General features: G+C 47.1%; 1 protein-coding gene across 2 annotated transcripts; it reads right to left on the reverse strand.

Annotated features, from left to right (window-relative positions):
- Positions 1-12,613: 12,613 nt before the first annotated feature.
- On the reverse strand, positions 12,614-22,097 carry AQP8 (aquaporin 8). Of its 2 annotated transcripts, none has more exons than XM_055408909.2 (6): positions 22,086-22,097; positions 21,692-21,945; positions 18,615-18,741; positions 16,165-16,379; positions 13,866-14,000; positions 12,614-12,662 (listed from the first exon to the last, which is right to left on the reverse strand). In XM_055408909.2, exons 1-6 carry the CDS (start codon positions 22,095-22,097, stop codon positions 12,614-12,616), a joined length of 792 nt encoding a protein of 263 aa, XP_055264884.1. The 2 variants fall into 2 exon arrangements, with proteins under 2 accessions (XP_055264884.1, XP_088689400.1); XM_088833274.1 differs by having other exon boundaries at positions 21,692-21,941; positions 22,082-22,097.
- Between the last annotated feature and the right edge of the window lie 110 nt (positions 22,098-22,207).

Below are 22,207 nucleotides of genomic sequence, written 5' to 3' on the forward strand. Positions count from 1 at the left end.
TTGTCCTAGAAGATGCTTGGCTCTAATTCCAGAGTAGATTAGCCTTGGAGGCACACACTGGGTGTATGCTCGGTGGGGCACTAACTCACAGCCCCTCCTGGTGGAACCAGTCGGCGTGATTTCCCCAGACACAGTCCTGCTTTTGGTTCACTGTTTGACTTAAAGAGTTCCAATGGCTTCCACTTAGCCCTCCTTCCCATAGCAGTTCCAGCTCCATAGGTCACAGAGTCAATGTAGAGATTTTGCCGCTTGTTGAGGATGTTTTTCCAACTATACTCAGAAACTGTGAGAAGACCCACAGGATGAATTTCGAGCCAGCTCACCTAAATATGAGGTGGATTCCAGGCAAAGAGTCTATCCCACCTAGACCTTTTAAGCAGCCGACTGCAATAGCACCCACCCACGGTTCTCAGGAGTGATAACTGCTCAGGGTCAGTGCCTGAGAGTCCCTGTATATTTTCTATACTTTCCTTGAGCAAATGGCCATGCCCTTTTTGGAGGAAACAAAGATAAAGGCTCAGAATATTCATGTTAGAGTTCTTCCACAAGATTATCTGATCTTCCATTTCTCTGTGAAGATTTAGGTCTGTGAACTGACTCAGAGAGTTAGTTAGATGAGATTTTAAATCTCAGGCATCAGGAGGTGGGGGGAGTGTGGGAGGCATTCTGTGATGGTCCAGTGGTTAAGAACCCACCTTGCCAAGCAGGGGACACTAGTTCGATCTTTGGGAAGGTCGCACATGCCATGGGACAGCTAAGCCCATGCACCCGAGAGCCTGTGCTGCACAACGATAGGAGTCTTACGATGAGAACCTGTGCACGGCAACGTGGGGAGTAGCCTCCACTCACCACGACTAGAGAAAGCCCACGCGCAGCAGCAGAGGCCAAGCGCAGCCAAACTATTTTTCTTTTTTAATCTCTAAGGGGAAAAAACATCTATCTTAAGGCTACAAATTTTCAATTCCTACAAACCAGTTAAGACAATTAGATTTCAAAGGAAGAAGAATGAATCCTTTGTGTTTCAAACACCAAAAGGAACACAGCTAATCACAACCCCCAAACTCCATGATGGGTGCAGGGATTTGGAGGGGAAGCAATGGTTTGGGACCCAAGACTGGCAAACGCCTACCCTGCTCTGAGGTGGTAGATGCCGTGGCAGTGTGGGAATGGAGGGGATGGGGAGCAGACTTGGAAGGCCGGCCTTAAGAGTTGGTTGGATGCATGAGCATGGAGCCATGAAACACGCAGGTGGTGTGCCTGCAACCCCTCTTGCTAGAAATCACCCCAACGGAGACAAGTGTGACTCAGCCATAGAATGTGCCATCTCTGAGGACCACTGCCAGCAGCACCATGTGGTAGACGAATGGCAGCCGCAGAGGGCACAAAGTAGAAAGTTAGGACGTGAAGATCATGGAGAGAGGAATAGATAAAGCGGATGTGGTCTACTTACACAATGGAATATTAGCCATAAAAAAAGGATGAAATAATGCCATTTATGGCAACCTAGAGATTATCATATGAAGTAAGCCCAAATCAAATATGTGGTATAACATATGTGGAATCTAAAAAAAACTGATACAAATGTATTTATTTCCAAAACAAACTCACCGATACAGAAAACAGAGGATTACCAAAAGGAAAGGGTGTGAGGAGGGGTAAATTAGGAGTTTGGGATTAACAGATATACACTGCTAAATGTAAAATAGATAGCAACAGCCACCTACTGTATAGCACAAGGAACTATATTCAATACCTTAATAACCTAAAATGGAAAAGATTCCGAAAAAGAATATCTGAAATCACTTTGTTGTATGCTTGAAACTAACACAACATTGTACCTCAACTATAATAAGTTTTTTAAATTTTAAAAATAAAAAGTTTGGACATGAAAGTAGAAGATTGGCATACTTTCCTTTTGGATTGCTTAAACTCAGAGTTCTTGGACAGTCTTCTGAGGGTAAGATGCAAGAACATAATACTAGGCCCCTCAACAACATAGCATGTGAGGACTCAGGCCAGTCCTGGCAAAAGGAAAAGAATCAGTACTTGTGCTCCGAGGGTCTAGAGCAGTACGTGCTTCCTGCAGTAGAAAGAAACACTAGAGAGTGTGTCCAAAATCCTGGATTCTAATTGAGTTCTGCCTTTAGATCACTGTGTGATTATAGTCAAATTATTTAGTTAGCCTCTCTGGATTTAGGTGTTGGACAGCCTGAGTGGTTCCCAACACTTTCCCCTCAAGAGGTCCAAAGATCCTTATGTGAGGGTAACTGAGAAAATACATATGTGCAAAGTCCATTCAGAATCTCCTAGTCAGAGATCCACCCCCTTGCCATGATTCTGATATCTGCCAGTTTCAAAACCTTTGATTAGATGACCATAAATATAAAAACCACCACACTGTCCACTTACAAGTTTTGAGGCAGTGTACTAATGCTTTCTGAACATCTTATTTATGCTCACAAGCATGCTGAAGGAGGTTTTCCATTGTACAGGTAAGGAAATTGAGTCTGAGAGAAATTAAATACCTTCTTCAAATGTATACAGCAGACATGCAGTTCTCAGACAACTTCTGAGATTTAAACCTGGATCTTCCTTAAAATCCAAACTCATAGCAACTGCATTTTACTACTGTCATAGAGTTTCAAACTCCAGCATCCTCAAATTCCGTGACCTCATTGTTCCTGAGAAGATGAGAAGTGGGGTAGAGGTAAACAGGTGATCTGTTTCAATTTTGGATTTGACTCAGAAAAACATCTACTTCTGCTTCATTGACTACACTAAAGTCTGACTGTATGGATCACAACAAACTGGAAAATTAAAAAGTCAGGTCCGGCGGCGCAGGCGCAGACGTGGGAGACGCCCGGCTCCGGCGCAACCGACCACGTGCAGAATCGTGGCTGAGATGAGCTACCCCGCACCCAGGGTTAGGGCGGTGGCCAAGAGGAGCTGTACCACGTCCAGGAGGCGGTGGCTGCTTGGGCACCGGAGGGCCAAGAGGAGCTGATCCACATTCAAAGCAGGAGGGGCGGCCTTGAGGAGATACCCCTCGTCCAAGGTAAGGTACAGCGGCTGCGCCTTGCTGGAGCAGCTGGGAAGAGATACTCCACGACCAAGTGGAATATAAGAATCCAGTGTTCTGGGGAGGAAGGAACAAGATGGCGGAGGGATAAGATGGCAAGACCACTTTCTCCCCCACAAATTCATCAAAAGAACATTTGAACGCGGAGTAAAGTCCACAAAACAACTTCTGAATACTGGCAGAGGACATCAGGCTCCCAGAAAAGCAGCCCATTGTCTTCTAAAGGAGAGAGAAGAAATCCAGCTGCACCCACCAGAACACCGACACATGCTTCCCTAACCAGGGAACCTGGACAAGTCACCCGTCCAACTCCACACACAGCGAAGAAACTACATAATAAAGAGAACTCCACAAACTGCAAGAAGAGGGAAAGGCCACCCCAAGCAAAGCAATATAAGCAAGATGAAGAGGCAGAGAAATACCCAGCAAGTAAAGGAACAAGATAATTGCCCACCAACACAAACAAAAGAAGAAGATATGGGGAATTTACCTGATAAAGAATTTCAAATTTTGATGGTGAAAATGATTCAAAATCTTGAAAGCAAAATGGAGTTACAGATAAATAACCTGGAGAAAAGGATTGAGAAGATGCAAGAAAGATTTAATAAGGACTTAGAAGAAATAAAAAAGAGTCAATATACAATGAATAATGCAATAGATGAGATCAGAAACACTCTGGAGGGAACAAACAGTAGAATAACAGAGGCAGAAGACAGGATAAGCGAACTAGAAGATAGAATTGTAGAAATAAATGAAACAGAGAGGGAAAAAAGAAAAACGAATTAAAAGAAATGAGGACAATATTAGAGACCTCTGGGACAATGTTAAACGCTCCAACATTCGCATCATAGGAGTCCCAGAAGAAGAAGACAAAAAGAAAGACCATGAGAGAATACTTGAGGAGATAATAGTTGAAAACTTCCCTAAAATGGGGAAAGAAATAATCACCCAAGTCCAAGAAACCCAGAGAGTCCCCAACAGGATAAACCCAAGGCGAAATACTCCAAGACACATATTAATCAAATTAACAAAGATCAAACACAAAGAACAAATATTAAAAGCAGCAAGGGAAAAGCAGCAAATAACACATAAGGGGATTCCCATAAGGATAACAGCTGATCTTTCAACAGAAACTCTTCAGGCCAGAAGGGAGTGGCAAGACATACTTAAAGTGATGAAAGAAAATACCCTACAGCCCAGATTACTATACCCAGCAAGGATCTCATTCAAATATGAAGGAGAAATCAAAAGCTTTACAGACAAGCAAAAGCTGAGGGAATTCAGCATCAACAAACCAGCTCTCCAACAAATGCTAAAGGATCTTCTATAGACAGGAAACACAGAAAAAGTGTATAAACTTGAACCCAAAGCAATAAAGAAAATGGCTACGGGATCGTACTTATCAATAATTACCTTAAACGTAAATGGGTTGAAATTTTCAAAAAGGCTAGGAAACAATTCTCATAGCCATCAATAGTTCAGTGTTGAGTTCATGAATAGTTTTTAAAGTTTGGGACAAACTGTAGTATTTGCTATTTGAAGTACTATTTGTAATTGGCATATTACGATGTAACATTGGTCTTCATTTCCAACTTAAAACGCCTAAAAATGCCTAACAGGTTTTTAGATTTGTGAATTTTAGTTGAAATGTATTTTACGATGTTACGAAACCTGCAGAAATATTGAAATATTTCAGAGAACTTATTCACTGTACATTTAATTTATTTTATTTATAAAAGTTATGAACTGTAAAAAAAAAATTAAATTAAAAAAAGATTTAAAAAAAAAAAAGAATGCATAGTTCAGAATCTACCTGTAAAAAATTTTACTTGTTTATGTAGATACATATGTATGTTTATGTAGATACATCTTCAGTTGAAAAATAAATTTAAAAGTGTTTTCCCCATAAAAAAATAAAATAAAAAATAAAAAAAATAAAAAGTGAGAAATACCAGACCACTTTTCCTGCCTCCTGAGAAACCTGTATGCAGGTCAAGAAGCAACAGTTAGAACCAGACATGGAACAATGGACTGGTTTAAAATTGGGAAAGGAGTATGTCAAGGCTGTACATTGTCACCCTGTTTATTTAACTTCTGTACAGAGTACATCATGCAAAATGCTGGGCTGGATGAATCACAAGCTGGAATCAAGATTGCTGGGAGAAATATCAACAACCTCAGATACACAGATGATGAGCTCCAAAAGCAGAAAGTGAAGAGGAACTAAACAGCCTCTTGATGAGGGTGAAAGAGGAGAGTGAGAAAGCTGGCTTAAAACTCAACATTCAGAAAACTGAGATCATGGCATCTGGTCCCGTCACTTCATGGCAAATGGATGGGGGGAAAGTGGAAACAGTGGCAGATTTTATTTTCTTGGCCTCCAAAATCACTGCAGACAGTGTCTGTAGCCACTAAATGAAAAGACGTTTGCTCCTTGGAAGAACAGCTATGACAAATCTAGACAGCATATTAAAAAGCAGAGACATTACGTTACCCACAAATGTTCGAATAGTCAAAGTTACGGCTTTTCCAGTAGTCTTGCACAGATGTGAGAGCTGGACCGTAAAGAAGGCTGAGTGCCAAAGAATTGATGCTTTTACACAGGGGTGCTGGATAAGACTCTTGAGAGTCCCATAGACAGCGAAGAGATCAAACGAGTCAATCTAAAGGATATCAACCCGCAATATGCATTGGAAGGACTGATGTTGAAGCTGAAACTCCAGTACTTTGGCCACCTGATGGGAAGAGCCAACTCACTGGAAAAGACCCTGATGCTGGGAAAGATTAAGGGCAGGAGAAGGGGGCAACAGAGGATGAGATGGTTGGATTGCATCACCAACTCAATGGACATGAATTTGAGCAAACACTGGGAGATGGTGAAGGACTGAAGTGCTGCAGTTCATGGGGTTGCAAAGAGTCAGACAGAATTTAGCAAATGAAGAAGAATTGCGGCAGAATGAATTTGAAAGTCATTAGGATCAGCTTATGCCATTAAGTCAGTGAGTACTCAGTCCCTTCTATATAGCAAACACTAAACCAAATAACATGGAGTCACACAGAGGAATTAGCATCACTCTTCCTCTTGAGAGCTTATGGTCTAGAAACTGACATGGAGACCCAGACGTGAAATCCACTTACAGGGTAGGAGAGAAGAGTTGTAATACACATCCTCTGTCCCTCTCCTCGTGGGGGAAAGGGGCACGTCGGTGACAAGGCAGGAGACACGCTGTCCCTTATTCAGCAACAGTAACATGGGATGACAAAGATCATGTGAACCCTGTGTTTTTCAGGTCTACTCTATCCTTCTACTTTTCCGTATATTCATTCTCTAATTTTTGAGAGTTTGATATTGAAATTCCAACTAAAAATCTTAATTTATCTACTTAGAATATAATTGTAATATATACAGTGAAACTATGTGTAACTTTGTTCTGTATTTTCCAAGTCTCTTGTAAATGTGTTATCATACTTCCATCATTTAAAAAAATAAGAAAGAGGAAAAAAAAAAAGAGAGAGAGATCATGAACTGTGCAGTCAAATGTACCTGATCTTAAATTTTGGCTCCACTAATATACTATGTGACTTTGAGTAACATCTCTTGAAATTTCCATTTGTTCCTCTGGAAAAAAGGAAAGAGTAAGTAAGAGTTCTCTGCTGGCTCAGATGGTAAAGAATCCACCTGCAATGCAAGAGATCTCCCCCTGGGTCAGGAAGATCCCTTGGAGAAGGGAGGGGTTACCCATTTCAGTATTCTTGCCTGGGAAATCCCACGGACGGGAGCCTGGCAGGCTACACTCCATGGGGTCACAGAGTCAGACACGACTGCTACCTGTATTCATTTCCTGAGGCTGCCATGAAAAATGATCACAACCTTGATGACACAAAAAAAGAGCAGAAAGTCCTCCTCACCATTCTGGAGACCAGAAATCTGAAATCAGGGCATCATCCATCCACACTCCCTCCAAAGGCTGCGGGCAAAAACCCTTCCTCACTTCTCATAGCTCTTTTTGGTGACCCTGCTACTATCCTGTGGCCCCACAACTCTGCCTCTATCCTTCTTCCTTATACGCCTTCCCTGTGTCTCTGTGTCCTTTTCTGTCTCTTATTAAGTCACTCTCCTGGGAGTTAGGGCCCATTCGGATCCCAGTACGCTATCTTTCTTTGCGTCTGCAAAGCCTTTATTTTCAAATAAGATCACTTTTTTTTTTTTAATCTTTTGGCTGCACCACATGGCATGTGGGATCTTATTCCTACCCCAGGGATCAAACCTGTGCCCACTGCAGTGGAAGCGCAGTCTTAACCACTGGACACCAGGAAAGTCCCAAGTAAGGTCACACTCTGAGGTTCCAAGTGAACATGAATTTTGGGGGAACACTTTTCAAACCACATACCTCACAGAACTATTGTTGTGAGGAGTAAATGAAATAATACATGGAACGCATTCTGCACAGTGCTGAGCGCACAGTTCAGTTCAGTTCAGTCGCTCAGTTGTGTCCGACTCTTTGCGACCCCATGAATCACAGCACGCCAGGCCTCCCTGTCCATCACCAACTCCCGGAGTTCACTCAAACTCATGTCCATCGAGTCGGTGATGCCATCCAGCCATCTCATTCTCTGTCATCCCTGTCTCCTCCCACCCCCATCCCTCCTAGCATCAGACTCTTTTCCAGTGAGTCAACTCGTCACATGAGGTGGCCAAAGTATTGGAGTTTCAGCTTTAGCATCAGTCCTTCCAATGAACACCCAGGATTGATCTCCTCCAGAATGGACTGGTTTCATCTCCTTGCAGTCCAAGGAACTCTCAAGAGTCTTCTCCAGCACCACATTTCAAAAGCATCAATTCTTTGGCGATCAGCTTTCTTCACAGTCCAACTCTCACATCCATACATGACCACGGGAAAAACCATAGCCTTGACCTGACGGACCTTGGTTGGCAAAGTAATGTCTCTGCTTTTTAATATGCTATCTAGGTTGGTCATAACTTTCCTTCCAAGGAGTAAGTGTCTTTTAATTTCCTGGCTGCAATCAGTATCTGCAGTGATTTTGGAGCCCAAAAAAATAAAATCTGACACTGTTTCCACTGTTTCCCCATCTATTTCCCATGAAGTGATGGGACCAGATGCCATGATCTTAGTTTTCTGAATGTTGAGCTTCAAGCCAAACTTTTCACTCTCCTCTTTCACTTTCATCAAGAGGCTTTTGAGTTCCTCTTCACTTTCTGCCATAAGGGTGTTGTCATCTGCATATCTGAGGTTATTGATATTTCTCCTGGCAATCTTGATTCCAGCTTGTGCTTCTTCCAGCCCAGCGTTCCTCATGATGTACTCTGCATATAAGTTAAATAAGCAGGGTGACAATATGCAAGCTTGACGTACTCCTTTTCCTATTTGGAACCAGTCTGTTTTTCCATGACCAGTTCTAACTGTTGCTTCCTGACCTGCATTTCTCAAGAGGCAGGTCAGGTGGTCTGGTATTCCCATGTCTTTCAGAATGTTCCACAGTTTATTGTGATCCACACAGTCAAAGGCTTTGGCATAGTCAATGAAACAGAAATAGATGGTTTTCTTGCTTTCTATGCTTTGGCATAGTCAATGAAGCAGAAATAGACGGAACTCTCTTGCTTTCTCCATGATCCAGCGGATGTTGGCTATTTGATCTCTGGTTCCTCTGCCTTTTCTAAAACCTGCTTGAACATCTGGAAGTTCACAGTTCACATACTGCTGAAGCCTGGCTTGGAGAATTTTGAGCATGACTTTACTAGCGTGTGAGATGAGTACAATTGTGCGGTAGTTTGAGCATTCTTTGGCATTCCCTTTCTTTGGGATTGGAACGAAGACTGACCTTTTCCAGTCCTGTGGCCACTGCTGAGTTTTCCAAATTTGATGGCACACCGTAAACACTCAATAAATGTTAGCCATACACATGTATGTGTCTGTGAGTCTGTGGATGTACATACATGTATATCAACTATTTTGTTGCTTTTTAATGTGTATGTGTTCATTTTTGGCTGTGCTGGGTCTTTGTTGCTGTGCACGGGCCTTCTCTAGTTGTGGTGAATGGGCTTCTTGTTGCTTCTGATTTTATCGAACTATTTCCTCCCATTCCCCTTTTTTAATGGTGACTGTAGCAAGCTTTTCCTGAACATTTACTGTATGCAAAGTGCCATGGTAAGTCCTTCTCACGCGTTAACTCATTTGACGCTCACAGTATGCCTGTTGCTAAAGAAACTGAAGCTCAGAGAGTTTAAATAAATTACCCAGGCAGGGTCACACGGCTAAGTGTGGGATTCGAACCCAGGTTCAGCTGACTCTGGGGTCCTAGTTCTTAACTGAAGTAGGTCCATCAGGCGTCATGCTGGACCTTGAATTTGCCTTCATCGAGTTCTTTGCCTTCCCTCTCTTCACTTGGATGTTTTGGGCGCATCATTCACCATCCCTTCCTATCTCACCCTACTCCTTTGATCTACTATATATATTACCAGTTCTTACTGGACGTTCTTCCAGCAAAGACTCCTCCTTTCCTGACTAACCCTAATGGCTCTTCCTCATCATTTGAAGTTTCTGTTCTATTATTGCACAATTCCCCTACTCAGTGGTAAAGAATATGCCTGCCAGTGCAGGAGACGTGGCTTCGATCGCTGGGTCGGGAAGATACCCTGCAGAAGGAAATGGCAAAGCACTCCACTATTCTTGCCTGGGAAATCTTATGGACAGAGGAGCCTGGCGGGCTACAGTCCCAGACGTGACTTAGTGACTAAATAACAATAAACAGGCCTTATTCACAATTCTGTTTGTTCTTCACCCCAAGAGTTAATGTTTAAGTGTAACTGTATGTCTTTTTTTGTGTGTGTATGTATTACATTTTTTAAATTTAATTTATTTTACTTTACAATATTGTAGTGGTTTTGCCATGCATTGACTTGAATCTGCCATGAGTGTACATGTGTTCCCCATCCTGAACCCCCCTCCCACCTCCCTCCCCATCCCAACCCTCTGGGTCATCCCAGTGCATCAGCTCCAAGCACCCTGTATCATGCATCATCATGCATCATGCCAAACCTGGACTGGCAATTCATTTCACATATGATATTTTACATGTTTCAATGCCATTCTCCCATATCATCCCGCCCTCGGCCTCTCCCACAGAATTCAAAAGACTGTTCAATACATCTGTGTCTCTTTTGCTGTCTCACATACAGGGTTTTCATTACCTTCTTTCTAAATTCCATATGTATGCGTTAGTATACTTTATTGGTGTTTTTCTTTCTGGCTTACTTCACTCTGTATAATAGGCTCCAGTTTCATCCACCTCATTAGAACTGATTCAAATGTATTCCTTTTAATGGCTGATAATATTCCATTGTGTATATGTACCACAGCTTTCTTATCCATTCATCTGCTGATGGACATCTAGGTTGCTTCCATGTCCTGGCTATTGTAAACAGTGCTGCGATGAACATTGGGGTACACGTGTCTCTTTCAATTCTGGCTTCCTCAGTGTGTATGCCCAGGAGTGGGATTGCTGGGTCATATGGCAGTTCTATTTCCAGTTTTTTAAGGAATCTCCACACTGTTCTTCATAGTGCCTGTACTAGTTTGCATTCCCACCAACAGTGTAAGAGGGTTCCCTTTCTGTATGTCTTTAGATTACAGAAACAGTGTAAGAGCCCAGCCTCTGGAGCCAGACCACTGGGGTTTGAACCTCAGCTCTGCCACTTCCTGAGTGACCTTGAGTAAGTCATTTGACTTCTCTGGGTCTCACTTCCCTCAAATGCAACATGAAAAATAATAATAATGACAATAATATGTACCTGGACAGTTGTTGTGAAAATGGAATAAATCACCGCATGTTTAGAACACAAATCAGATCCTGGCATACAGGAAGTGCTTGATAAGTGTTAGCAGCTTTCTTTTTTTTTAATGTGAATGATTTTTCAAGTCTTTATTGAATTTGTTACAATATTTCTTCTGTTTTGTGTTTTGGTTTTTTGGCCACGAGGCCTGTGGGATCTTAGTTCCTTCCCCAGCCAGGGATCAAACCCACACCCTCCTGCATTGGAAAGTGAAGTCCCAACCAGTGGATCACCAGGGAAGTCCCACTAGCTGTTTTTATAATCACCTTCACATTGTTCTTTTTTTAATTTTTTGGCTGCGCTGGGCCTTCGTTGCTGTGGGCACTTTCTCTAGTTGTGGTGAGCAGGGAGGGGCTTCTCACTGGGGCAGTGTCTCTTGTCGTGGAGAACGGGCTCTATGTGAGCAGGTTCAGTAGTTGTACACAGGCTTAGTTGCTCTGCAGCATGTGGGATCTTCCTAGACCAGAGATCGAACCCCTGTTCCATGCTTTGGCAAGCAGATTCATTTTTTTTTAATCTTTTGTTCTCTTTCTTTTAAAAAAGTATTTATTTTTAATTGAAGGATAATAATTGCTTTATAATATTGTGTTGGTTTCTGCCATACATCAACATGAATCAGCCATAAGTATACATATGTCCCCTCCCTCTTGAAACTCCTTCTCACCTCCCTTCCCATCCCACCCCTCCAGGTTGTTACAGAGCCCTCCCCCCGCCAGATTTTTTACAGACCCAGCCCTGGTTTGAGTTTCCTGAGTCATACAGCAGATTCCCATTAGCTATCTATTTTATACAGATCCTCATAGAGAAGACACACACTCTACTTGTAAGGTATGAAGTTTCGAATGTGTCATTTTATTCTTTTTTATCTTTAGTTATTCTTTATACTCTTATCTTTCATCAAATACCTCTGTCTCACTAGACTTGTGCTATGACACATTACATATTTCCTTGGGAAATCTTTGCAGCTCTGGGCCACCCCCATATCCACCCTCTTCCTCAGCTAAAGTGCCATGAGCGGGTAGATTCATGTCCCAGATAGCCTTGGGAACTAAACCAGACCCTTGAGTCTGCATTGGGCTTTTCAGCAGGGTCTTGAGGTCTGTGATCTGGAATTGATTTTGAGTCCAAACAGGACTCTAGAATGGACTTAGCTCCAGAGTGAGTTCCCGCGGGTCTGGCCCAACCTGGATTTTGCTTCCTTCCCAGCAGTGTCCATTTCTGAAAGGAAAGGCCAGCCAGTGGGCACACAGAAGAAAATATTGGACTATTTATTGCAAAGCTGGATTGACAGCTCAAGCAGCAGGGAAACAGACCACAGAAGGCCCTTTTGTAACAGAGAAATCGGGGAAATAGGAGAAAGAGGATGAGGGAAATGACCAGAGACACATTAACAGTCACCTCGTCTACTCCTGGGACTTTCCCAGGCAAAAGCTCTTCTGTTGTGCTGTTTCTGCCTCCCTCTGGGTGGGGCTGGCGACACATTCCCTAGGCTGAAGTCTCTGATGAGCACAAAGGGATGCGAAGGACCTAGCACCTCTGAGAAGCCAGGCTCAGGTCAGGGGGAGCATGTCAGTCACTCCTGGGAGGCTCTGCCCGGCAGGAAATGCAGAGCTGGCTAGTCTGTGGTCCAGGATGGGTCCACTGAGGGTCCCTGAGGCGGCAGGAATTCCACCATCTCAGCCTCACCGTCCCTTCAGGATTAGACGAATTTTCGCATCTCCAATGAAGAACCTACAAAAAAAGGTGGCTCAGTGAGGTCTCCAGGTCTCTGGAAGAGACTCAGCCCTTCATCACATGTCTCCAGGCCCAGAATTCAGAGAGATGCCTTCCTGGGCCTTTCCAGCCTCAATATCCTGATCTCCTGGGGGAGAGGGAAAAACTCTTTCCTGTTGGGTTTCCAACCCCTTTTCCTGAAGATCCTCATCTGTACCATTTTGGAAACATCAGAGAATGATTCCTGATGCTTTTCACTAAGCCATAGGCCAAGCCAGGACTGCAGATGGGCAGCGACGCAAGCAGTCTAGATCAGCCCAGCCCAGTGCCTGCCCTTGCCCAGACAGCGGGCTCTGTACCTACTTGCATCCCTATACAACTTGGAGCATAAAAGACAGGACCCTACGGATCCTTGAAGCTCACACATGAGAGCTGGAGGAGAAGCAGTCAAGCAGATATTATCCTCCTGATAACACCAGCCTTATCCATTGCACACAGGGAGCGCCGCTCAAACGTGCCTTAGGTGAACGGCAGCCCCTGACATGCGTGCTCTTGGGGGCACCACTGACGTGATTTTCTTTGTGGGTAGCGTTCCCTGAGGTGTATGACAGCCCTGTGGGGAGCTCGTCTCCCCTACTCTCAGTCAATACGGCTGTTCAGGAGGGGCTGACCTCACCCTAACTCCAGGATTAGGGTCACGCTCAGACATAGCCAATAAGACAGCTGGCCCCAGGGCTACAGAGACCAATTCAGAGGTAGACATGGCTCACACCGGGCCAGTTCAACCCAGAGAACAGCAGATCCAGGACTTTTCCAAGAGCCGTTGTTCTGTTTCCTCTGGTCTCAGTTATTGAGCTGCTAGGATGGAAGCCTGGAATGTCTGGTGGGCATCTTTGCCTCTATTGGAGAGGCTTTGCCCAAGCACAAAGCCTACCCAGAGGACTGTAGAGCCTGTGGGAAGGACCCAGCCCTACAGACATTGTGTGAGCTCCCACCAAAGTCAGGGCTACCTGTAAACTTTTCAGTTATGCCAGCCAATGAGCTTCTGTTTATGACAAAAACTGTGTTCAAATGGATTTCCGTCACTTGCAGCCAAAGGTCCCGATCTTTGCCTCTTCTCTGCTCTAAACACAAGCGAGACCCTAGCCCCCTACCCCTGGATGCCCTGGGAACTATCCCCATGCCCACTAGATGGGCCACGACCCCGTGTCACATTCCTACCTGATGAGCACTCCTACAAGCAGGCTGGCCAGGAAGGGGCCCAGCCAGTAGATCCAGTGAAAATCCCAATGGTTGGCCACCATGGCAGGTCCAAAGGCCCGGGCAGGATTCATGCACGCTCCAGACACAGCACCCCTGCCAACACCCAGCCACACTCGTCAGCAGAATGCCAGCCAAGGAGCCCCGACCCACCCTGGTTCATTTCCCCTATGTGGGCCTGGATCACACACTACCCAGAAACCCTCTCTAAGCTATGATAGCATGGCTTTCGGAAGTTTCCCAAGAAGACACAGGTGAAGAGACTTCTAACATGAGGAAGTGAAAGGCTTGACTCCTCCCTGGGGTCCTTCCTACAGTCTGCCACTCCCCTGACACCCTTCTGGAAGAATGGCCAGCAAGCAGTGTCGGCCCAGTGATGGCAGGAAGGAAAATGGATCAACGCCTTCTCCAGAGTTGATAAGACAAAGTCAGGCAACTCTTAGCTATATGAACTTTGGGATCAAGTGGATCTAGATTTAGAACTGGATTTCTGGTGGTGACATTCATTTCACCTCTGTGTTTCGGTTGAGGGGAGCGTACATATCTCATAGGCTGCTGTCGGGGATGAATGAGACAACACATACAGAGCCCATGTTTCTCATATAATTCATTGCAAGTATTAACTCTAACCCAGATGACCTGGTTGAGGTCTTCGTCGTGCTGCAAGCTTGGGGCCCAGCATCTCCCACAGGGCGGGTGTTCCCCAGGAGCACTTCTCTGATCCTGGTGTCTGTCCCCTCCCCCCATTGACTCTAGCTGGGGTCCTCACTCAGGCCTCACCCCCCAAGGATGCCACCTGTGGCCAGTGGTCAAAGCCAGATGAATGAGTCAATAGGTTTGTAAGTGAACCAAGAGCCACTAGGGGGCAGCAAAGCCCTGCCACCGCTCTACACACCTATTTTCCCAGCCTCCCCAGGCTCCACCTCCCAGAACATGACTTAGGGTCAGAGAGATAGGAAAGGCTACAACTGGTTAGGAGCTGACCTTCAGGAAGGAGCTCCCTCATCCCCCCTTTAGCAGGGGCTCTTGTCCCAGATCTTTCACTTAATTTGCCACTGCCCAATGACCTTTGGTGCTTCCTGGTGGCTCAGATGGTAAAGAATCTGCCTGCAGTGTGGGAGACCTGGGTTCCATCCCTGGGTTAAGAAGATCCCCTGGAAAAGGGAATGGCAACCCACTCCAGGATTCTTGCCTGGAAAATTCCATGGGCAGAGGAGCCTGGCGGGCTACAGTCCATAGGATCACAAAGAGTCTGACACAACTGAGCAACTAACACACACAATGACCTTAAATGAGGGACTTCCCTGGTGGCTCAGTGGTAAAGAATCCACCTGCCAACACAGGAGACGCAGGTTGGATCCCTGGGTTGGAAAGATCCCCTGGAGAGGGAAATGGTAACCCACGCCAGTATTCTTGCCTGGAGAATTCCATGGATAGAGGACCCTGATGGGCTATAGTCCCTGAGGTCGCAAAGAGTCGGCCATGACTGAGCAACCAAACAATGACTTTAAATAAGTCACTTTTGTCCTCTCTGAGCCCCAGTCTCCTCATATATAAAAGGGGAGAAATAACCCTCTGTCTCCTGAATGCCTTCCCAAGCCTACAGAGAGGCTCTTGATAAATGAGACAATGGGTGTGGAAGCTCTTTGTAAGTCTGAAGCTAAAATCTGGCTGCCTGCTGGCAAGATAAACACAATCTAGAGAAATGATTTCTTGATACTACAAAATTAGAAAATGCACATAAAATTCCAGTCTTCTGGCTTCCCTGGAATGAAATTTAAAAGGTCACCCCAAGTCCATCTTCCCACGCACTGATAACTTATCAGAGGTGCATGGTAAGTGAAAGGAAAGTGAAGCTGCTCAGTCGTGTCCGACTCTTTGTGACCCCGTGGACTGTAGCCCACCAGGCTCCTCCGTCCATGGGATTTTCCAGGCAAGGGTACTGGAGTGGGTTGCCATTGCCTTCTCCAGGTGATCTTCCCAAACCAGGGATCGAACCCAGGTCTCCCACACTGCAGGCAGACGCTTTACCATCTGAGCCACCAGAGGTGCACGGTGGGGGCCTCCTAAGTGGCGCAGTCCCCACCACTCCCTGTTGTCTGCCTCCTACCGGGTCGCTTCCCTGGTTAAACTGTCTGCATGGCTTCTATTGGCTACCAAGCCTGCGACACTCAGGGAGGCTCTGCAGGCATGCACTCCTCCAGGACCGAGCCTCGACCCAGGGCTGAGCACTGCAGTCTCACCGCCGAACAGTACTCACCCTGCCAGGATGTCCACGGTGACAGAGAAGCCGATGCAGAATGGGGCCAGAGGACCCAGCGTCTTCTCGTTGATGGCGCCCATGCACACGGTCAACACCAGCAGTGTCGTCAGGATGATCTCCGCCACCACTGCCCCGGCCACCTGCTCCGACTCCTGGACTGTCACAAAGGCCGCCCCGGTCGCATTCCAGAACCTCTCCTCGGGACTCACCGCCTGTGGAGAGCAGTGTTCAGCTCCACAGTGGGGGTGGAGAGACAGCTGGGAGTTGTCTGGGGAGGGGGGTGGTCCCACGCTTTAAAGCCAGGGAAGAGTCCTGTCCAATGAGCAGCCAGACATATCTGGAACCACATCCCAGCTCCACCAGTTCCTACTGTGTGGCTTCATGTGAGCTACTGGACTTCTCTGAGCCTCATTTTGCCCATCTATAAAATGGGGATAACCTAGTGGTGGCTCCAGGTGTTGCAGACCAGAAGCATATGATAATGACCTTTTTTTGAAAAGAATACAGAAATACCTAATTTTTACAAATTTTACAAACACATGTACTCAGGTGAACAAATTGCCAGCCCCCTAAAAGACCTCTTTGAAGGGATGAGAAGAGCTCTGTAACTTAAGCCCATTGGCTTTCCAGGAAGTCTGTCTCAGGGTCATCACGACCCCTGGGGAGGGCAAACAAGCTTCTGGACCCAGAACTCAAATCTGGGCCCTGCTGCACTTCAGCTTATCTGAACTTGGGCAAATCACTGCTTTCTCTGCCCCTCGGCTTCCCCCTCTGCAAAGTTGGGGGTGCTGATAATAACCGTTCCTGTCCCAGGTGATGAGTACTCTCTAAGGACGGTTGCTAGCTTCTGGCCAAGTTGGAGATTAAAGGAGAGGATTCTGTCAAGTGCTGGGCAGGGGTGGGGTGGGATGGTGGGGTGGGCAGAGAGGAACACTCAGTGAGCAGTCACTGCTGCCCCGCACTGGTCTCCATCACGTCGGATGAGTCTGCAAGTGGCCCAGCCTGAGGGAGAGCCCAGGCATTGCTTTCCATGGGGAATCAGAGCAGTCTAAACAGACAGGGCAGCAGGGTCTCAAATGGGGTATGTGGTTATCAGGGCAGGGAAGATAGCAAAATGGGGATCAGGACCAAAGTCTGCAGTGGGCAGCGCTTAGAGCCACAGACCAAACCCTAGCCAGGCTAACAGGCAGCCACTTCACTCCTACCCACCCTCCCACTCCTCGCCTACCCCGCCACAAGCCAAGCAAAGCTTTCATGTTGAAAGACTCCTGGTTAAGACGTAAGAACAACAGGAATGAGAGAAACAGAAAAGAGAAGAAGGAAACAAGAAAGTCAGGTGGGCAAAGAGGGAGAAAGAAGTCCATGCGTGGAGTTCGGTGTGTAACCATAGAAAGTCTGTGGCTGAGAGGAAGAGCTAGCCTTTCTGTTGGAAAGGGAGATTTCCAACAAATTGAGTGTTAACTCCCATCAAAGGTACAGTAACTCAGTTTAAAGGCAGGCAAACTGGAGAACACACAGAAAAGTTAGTTCGGGAGTTTCTCAAGGAGACGAACCATATGCATCCCGTGACCTCAGCTAGTGCTTAGTGAGATGTTTGTAGAGGGAAGGAACAAGTGAACGAATGGAAGGATTTTAAAAACCAGCGTTACCATAACCTGAACCCTGTATAAGAGACTGCAAAAGAGACATAGGCATTTAGAACAGTCTTTAGGACTCTGTGGGAGAGGGTGAAGGTGGAATGATTGGAGAGAATGGAATTGTAGCATGTATATTATCATAAGTGACCAGTCCAGGTTCGACGCATGGATTTTCCTCTGTTCATTTCTTTGCATTTGTGCTTTTTTAATAAAATTCTTTTTTAGAAAAAAAATAAAAAATAAATAAATAAATAAAAACAATTCCTTCCTGTAAAAAAAAAATAAAAAATAAAAACCAGCGTTATCTAAAGCCACACATGGGCTCAGCAAGAGACGCTTTCAGTTCTGAACTCCGATTCCTGGTCTGTCCAGGGAGGGCTGCATCCAGACATGGACAGAACAGGGTGGGTTTAGAAAAAACCAAAGGCCTTTGCGTGTTCCCTTCCTGGTAGAAAGGGCCCACTCAGTCCCATCGGGTGGGCTTCCCTGGTGGCTCAGATGGTAAAGAATCTACCTGCCAATGCAGGAGACCCAGGTTTGATCCCTGGGTCAGGAAGATCCCCTGCAGAAGGAAATGGCAACCCACTCCAATATTCTTGCCAGGAAAATTCCATGGACAGGGGAGCCTGGTGGGCTACAGTCCCTGGGGTCACGAGAGTCGGACACAACGAAGCGACTAATGCTTTCACTTTCAGTCCCATTGGAGGCAACAGGAAAAGGATCAGACCGTCCCCACTCCCCACCCCCACACACCTCAGCAGCCCTGGCAAAGCCAAAGCCCCTAGCCCAGCCCCCTGGGGGATCACCCACCTTAGCTAAAGCGGCCCCGATTAGCCCCCCGCACAGCTGGGAGATCCAGTAGGGAAACAGCATCGTCAGCTTGAGGCCTCCGACCAGCATGGCTGCCAGGGATACCGCAGGGTTGAAGTGTCCACCGCTGTTGCCCAAAAAGAGCAAAAGGAGTCATGAAGCCAAGCCTTAGAGCCTGGGTCCCCACAGCACCCTGGCTGGCCTTACAGGGCCAACGTCAGTCAAGGGCAGCCCAAGCAGAAAACCGGTGCCAGATCACCCCCACTTTCCCTGAGGTGCGGGGTGGTGGAGGGAAGGTAATGAGGGGGGAGGCTGGGAGGGGAGGGCAGCCCCGTTCCTGTCCTACTCCAAGACCCAGGATGGCCCAGAGGAAGAACGAGATGGAAAAGCATCTCTCAACTTCTTCTCGACCCCTGCAGAGCTGCGTCCAGCCCTTCAGAGCTGTGGCCACAGAGCACAATGAGACCCCAGGCTTCAAACACATAGGCCAGGCGAGGTATCCCGGCCTCCCCGTAAAAGTAACCAGACCCCGAACAACAGCTCCTGACTGGTTGAACTAATCAACCAATAAAAATCCTAGTTTGGGTCCGAAAGTGTGACTAGCGTTGTGTGTAAAACTGAGGTTAAAGGTTCCTGGAAATGGCATTGGTAATCGGGAGTAAGGTTAGAGGTTCATGATTATACTGGGGACTGGGATCTGGGGTTTGGAATGTGAAGGGAGGTTAGATAAAGTTGAACCTAGGTAAAAGCGCTGGTTCAAGGTGGCTCTGTGGGGTGGTTCTGTTGGTCCTGGGTAAAGAGCCTTCCTCTTGACCAAGTCGCTCAACCCATCCGAGTCCCAGGGCCAGGAGTCCCCTGAATACCCTGCTACGCCCCCTGGCATCCTGTCCAGCCCCACACAGATAGAAGAGCTGTCCTGAGAGGCTGGCTCAAGAAGCCCTCAGGAGCATGGGATGGACACTCCCGATAAGAGGGACAGTGACCCCAAGACTCCCCATGTCTCCCCAGCTGTTCAGAGCCCACCAATGGGTCTGCCCACCCAATGGGCACAGGACACTGAGCTGAGACTGGACAGAGGACCCTGGCTCTGGACACAAGACTTGGTCCAACATGCCAACATTTCAGGACCAGCTGCCCTAACTTGTCTGGCCGAGCTCTGCACACAGGCCCTGGGGGAGCTTCCTGCAGGGTCAGGAAGCACTAGCTGATCTCAGACTCAGTCGATGGAGAGGGTCCTCAATTCGGGTCCATGACCAGGCTTAGCCTGGGCTCTGCCAAAGCAGAGAGGTGGGGGGCGGGGGCAGGGGCAGCCTCCCGCCGGAGACTTCAGAGTTAGAAGCCTGTCTGTCATCAGCCCCTTCACCAAATCAACCAGCCCAAAAGGCGTGAGAAACTCACTCAGAACATGGCTCGACCAGGAGAGGGCTGGAACATCGAGAAACTCACTTCACACTCATTAACAATAAAACAATCATCCATTGCTTACTCACTAAAGGCTTATTGAACACCTGCTCTGCACTAGATGCTGTGCTGGGTGCTCCAACAACCTCGAAGTCGGTGCCTGGCTCGTGGTAGGTACCCAATAAATATTTTTTGACAAAAAAACAGATGGTTGAATGAAAGGCTGGCATTTCAGATAGGCAGTCTCCTACAGCGCAAAGCAATGTCCTCTCTGGCCAGCTAGCCTGGGTTCAAACCCCAGCTCGGCCCCAGAAGAGCTGTGTGGCCATGAGCAAGTGATAAAAGCTCTCTGTGCCTTAGTGATCCCTATCTCATAAACTTGGTTGCAAAGATAATTAATACATCTTCCTATAGAGTAGTGGCAGATAGTTAGTATTCAACAAATATCAGCTATTATTATCATCTCCCTTTTATTCCACCTAACATAGGTTCAGTTACTTGCCGTGGTCACCCAGCTAAGCAATGACGAATGTTGCCTTCAACCCTGAACCAATGAGAACAGACGACTCTGTGATTTTCATTCCACCTGCAGCTTCCCTTAGATATTTAAAGAGAAATGTAACAGTTCTTTCCATTCTGTTTTTCTGAGGAACAGTATTTTAATTTCCTTACTCAGAGCAGTTTTCTGTGAGAGATTAAATACAAACGAACCAGATTCTAGATCTCCCTGCCAGACACCCCATCCGTTGGGTCGTTTCTCCTGGGAGTCCACAACCTCCTGGTAGAGCCTCCATTCAGGGGAGGGCTATGCAAGGGGAGCCCCTTGGCCCTCCCTACCCCCCTGGTGGGTTCTTCTGTGAGGCGTTGCCTTCCCTAGGTTGGAGCAAAACCCTGTCCTAATGGTAACAATGGGCTTTCCAGGTAGCTCAGTGGTAAAGAATCCACCTGCCAATGCAGGAGACATGGGTTTCATCCCTGGATCAGGAAGATCCTCTGGAGAAGGAAATGGAAACCTACTCCAGTATTCTTCCCTGGGAAATCCTGCGGACAGAGGAACCTGGCAGGCACAGTCCATGGGATTGCAAAGAGTTGGACACAACTTATTGACTAATCAACAATAACAAAGGCAACAGTAACACAGCAACCAATGGTGATTGAGCGCTTACTACAGACTAAGCACTTCACAATATTTCGTTCTCATACCTCCACCGGGAGGTGCTGGGTTTAGGCAACAGACAGCTTGGGTTTGCCTCCCGGCTCTGCCCTGGGTCCTTGGGCGAGTTAACCTGAACATTCCTCCTCACAGTGAAAAAAATGGGACTAATAATAGTACCAACTGCAGAGGGGAGTGAGGATTACATGAGTTGCTATACACAAAGTGCTTGGAATAGTTCATGGTGAGCATCAGCACTATACCTGCGTTGGCTTGAGAAATAAGATTTAGAAAATACTGCTCCCATTTCACAGGTGAGCAGTTGGGTTTGGAGAGTGACTTAACCAAAGCCACAGAGCTCATGGGCTGAAGAGCCAAGATTCTAACCCAAGGAGCCTGATCCCTGAGACCCCCTGTTCTCGGGATCCTGGGTGTGTGCCCCAGGGTGCCTGCCCACCACGCCACTCCCCACCCCCGGCTCTCCCCAGCTGGCACCAGGCTGAGTGCCCAGAGATGTTCCCACCTGATATTCCCCAGCGTGGCAATGACCAGCCCCAGGGCCAGCCCGTGGGCCAGCGCCGGCTGCAGCCGCCCGGTGTCCGGCCCGTTCTCGATGACCGACAGGCAGCCGATGAAGACGAACAGAGCCGAGCCCAGCAGTTCCACCAGGCAGGGCTGCACCAACCGCTCGTACCAGCACCCGTGCCACCGGCCCCTGTTGCTGGGCTCCTTCACCTTGACGCTGCCCGACTCCAGGTCACACATGGATGCAGCTGCCTGAGGGGTGGACAAGAGAGAGAGGGAGCCGGGTGAGAGGAGAGCCCAGAGGAAGCCCCCAGCGCCTCCGCCTTGAATGAATCCTCAGCCACCCGCGTGGAGGGCCAGGCTGCAGAGGAAGAGGCCAGGAGTGGACCCACCTCTGTAAACATTGGGGCGGAGGTGACTCTCGGCGGGACTCTGTCCTGCCCTGGCTGGGAGACCCGCACCTGCTGTCCCAGACAGGACACTCTTATCTCCAGGACCCGGGCTGCCAGCCCAC

Source organism: Moschus berezovskii, chromosome 27, assembly GCF_049115385.1.
Source record: "Moschus berezovskii isolate FMDL1 chromosome 27, NW_MosBer_1.0, whole genome shotgun sequence".
NCBI lineage: Eukaryota > Metazoa > Chordata > Mammalia > Artiodactyla > Moschidae > Moschus > Moschus berezovskii.

Coding starts and splice junctions, on each gene's coding strand:
- AQP8 (XM_055408909.2), bottom strand. Junction 18,742..21,691: donor GCCACGCTGGGGAATATCAG/GTGGGAACATCT, acceptor TTTGGGCAACAG/CGGTGGACACTTCAACCCTG. Junction 12,663..13,865: donor CTTGTAGGAGTGCTCATCAG/GTAGGAATGTGA, acceptor CTTTTTTTGTAG/GTTCTTCATTGGAGATGCGA.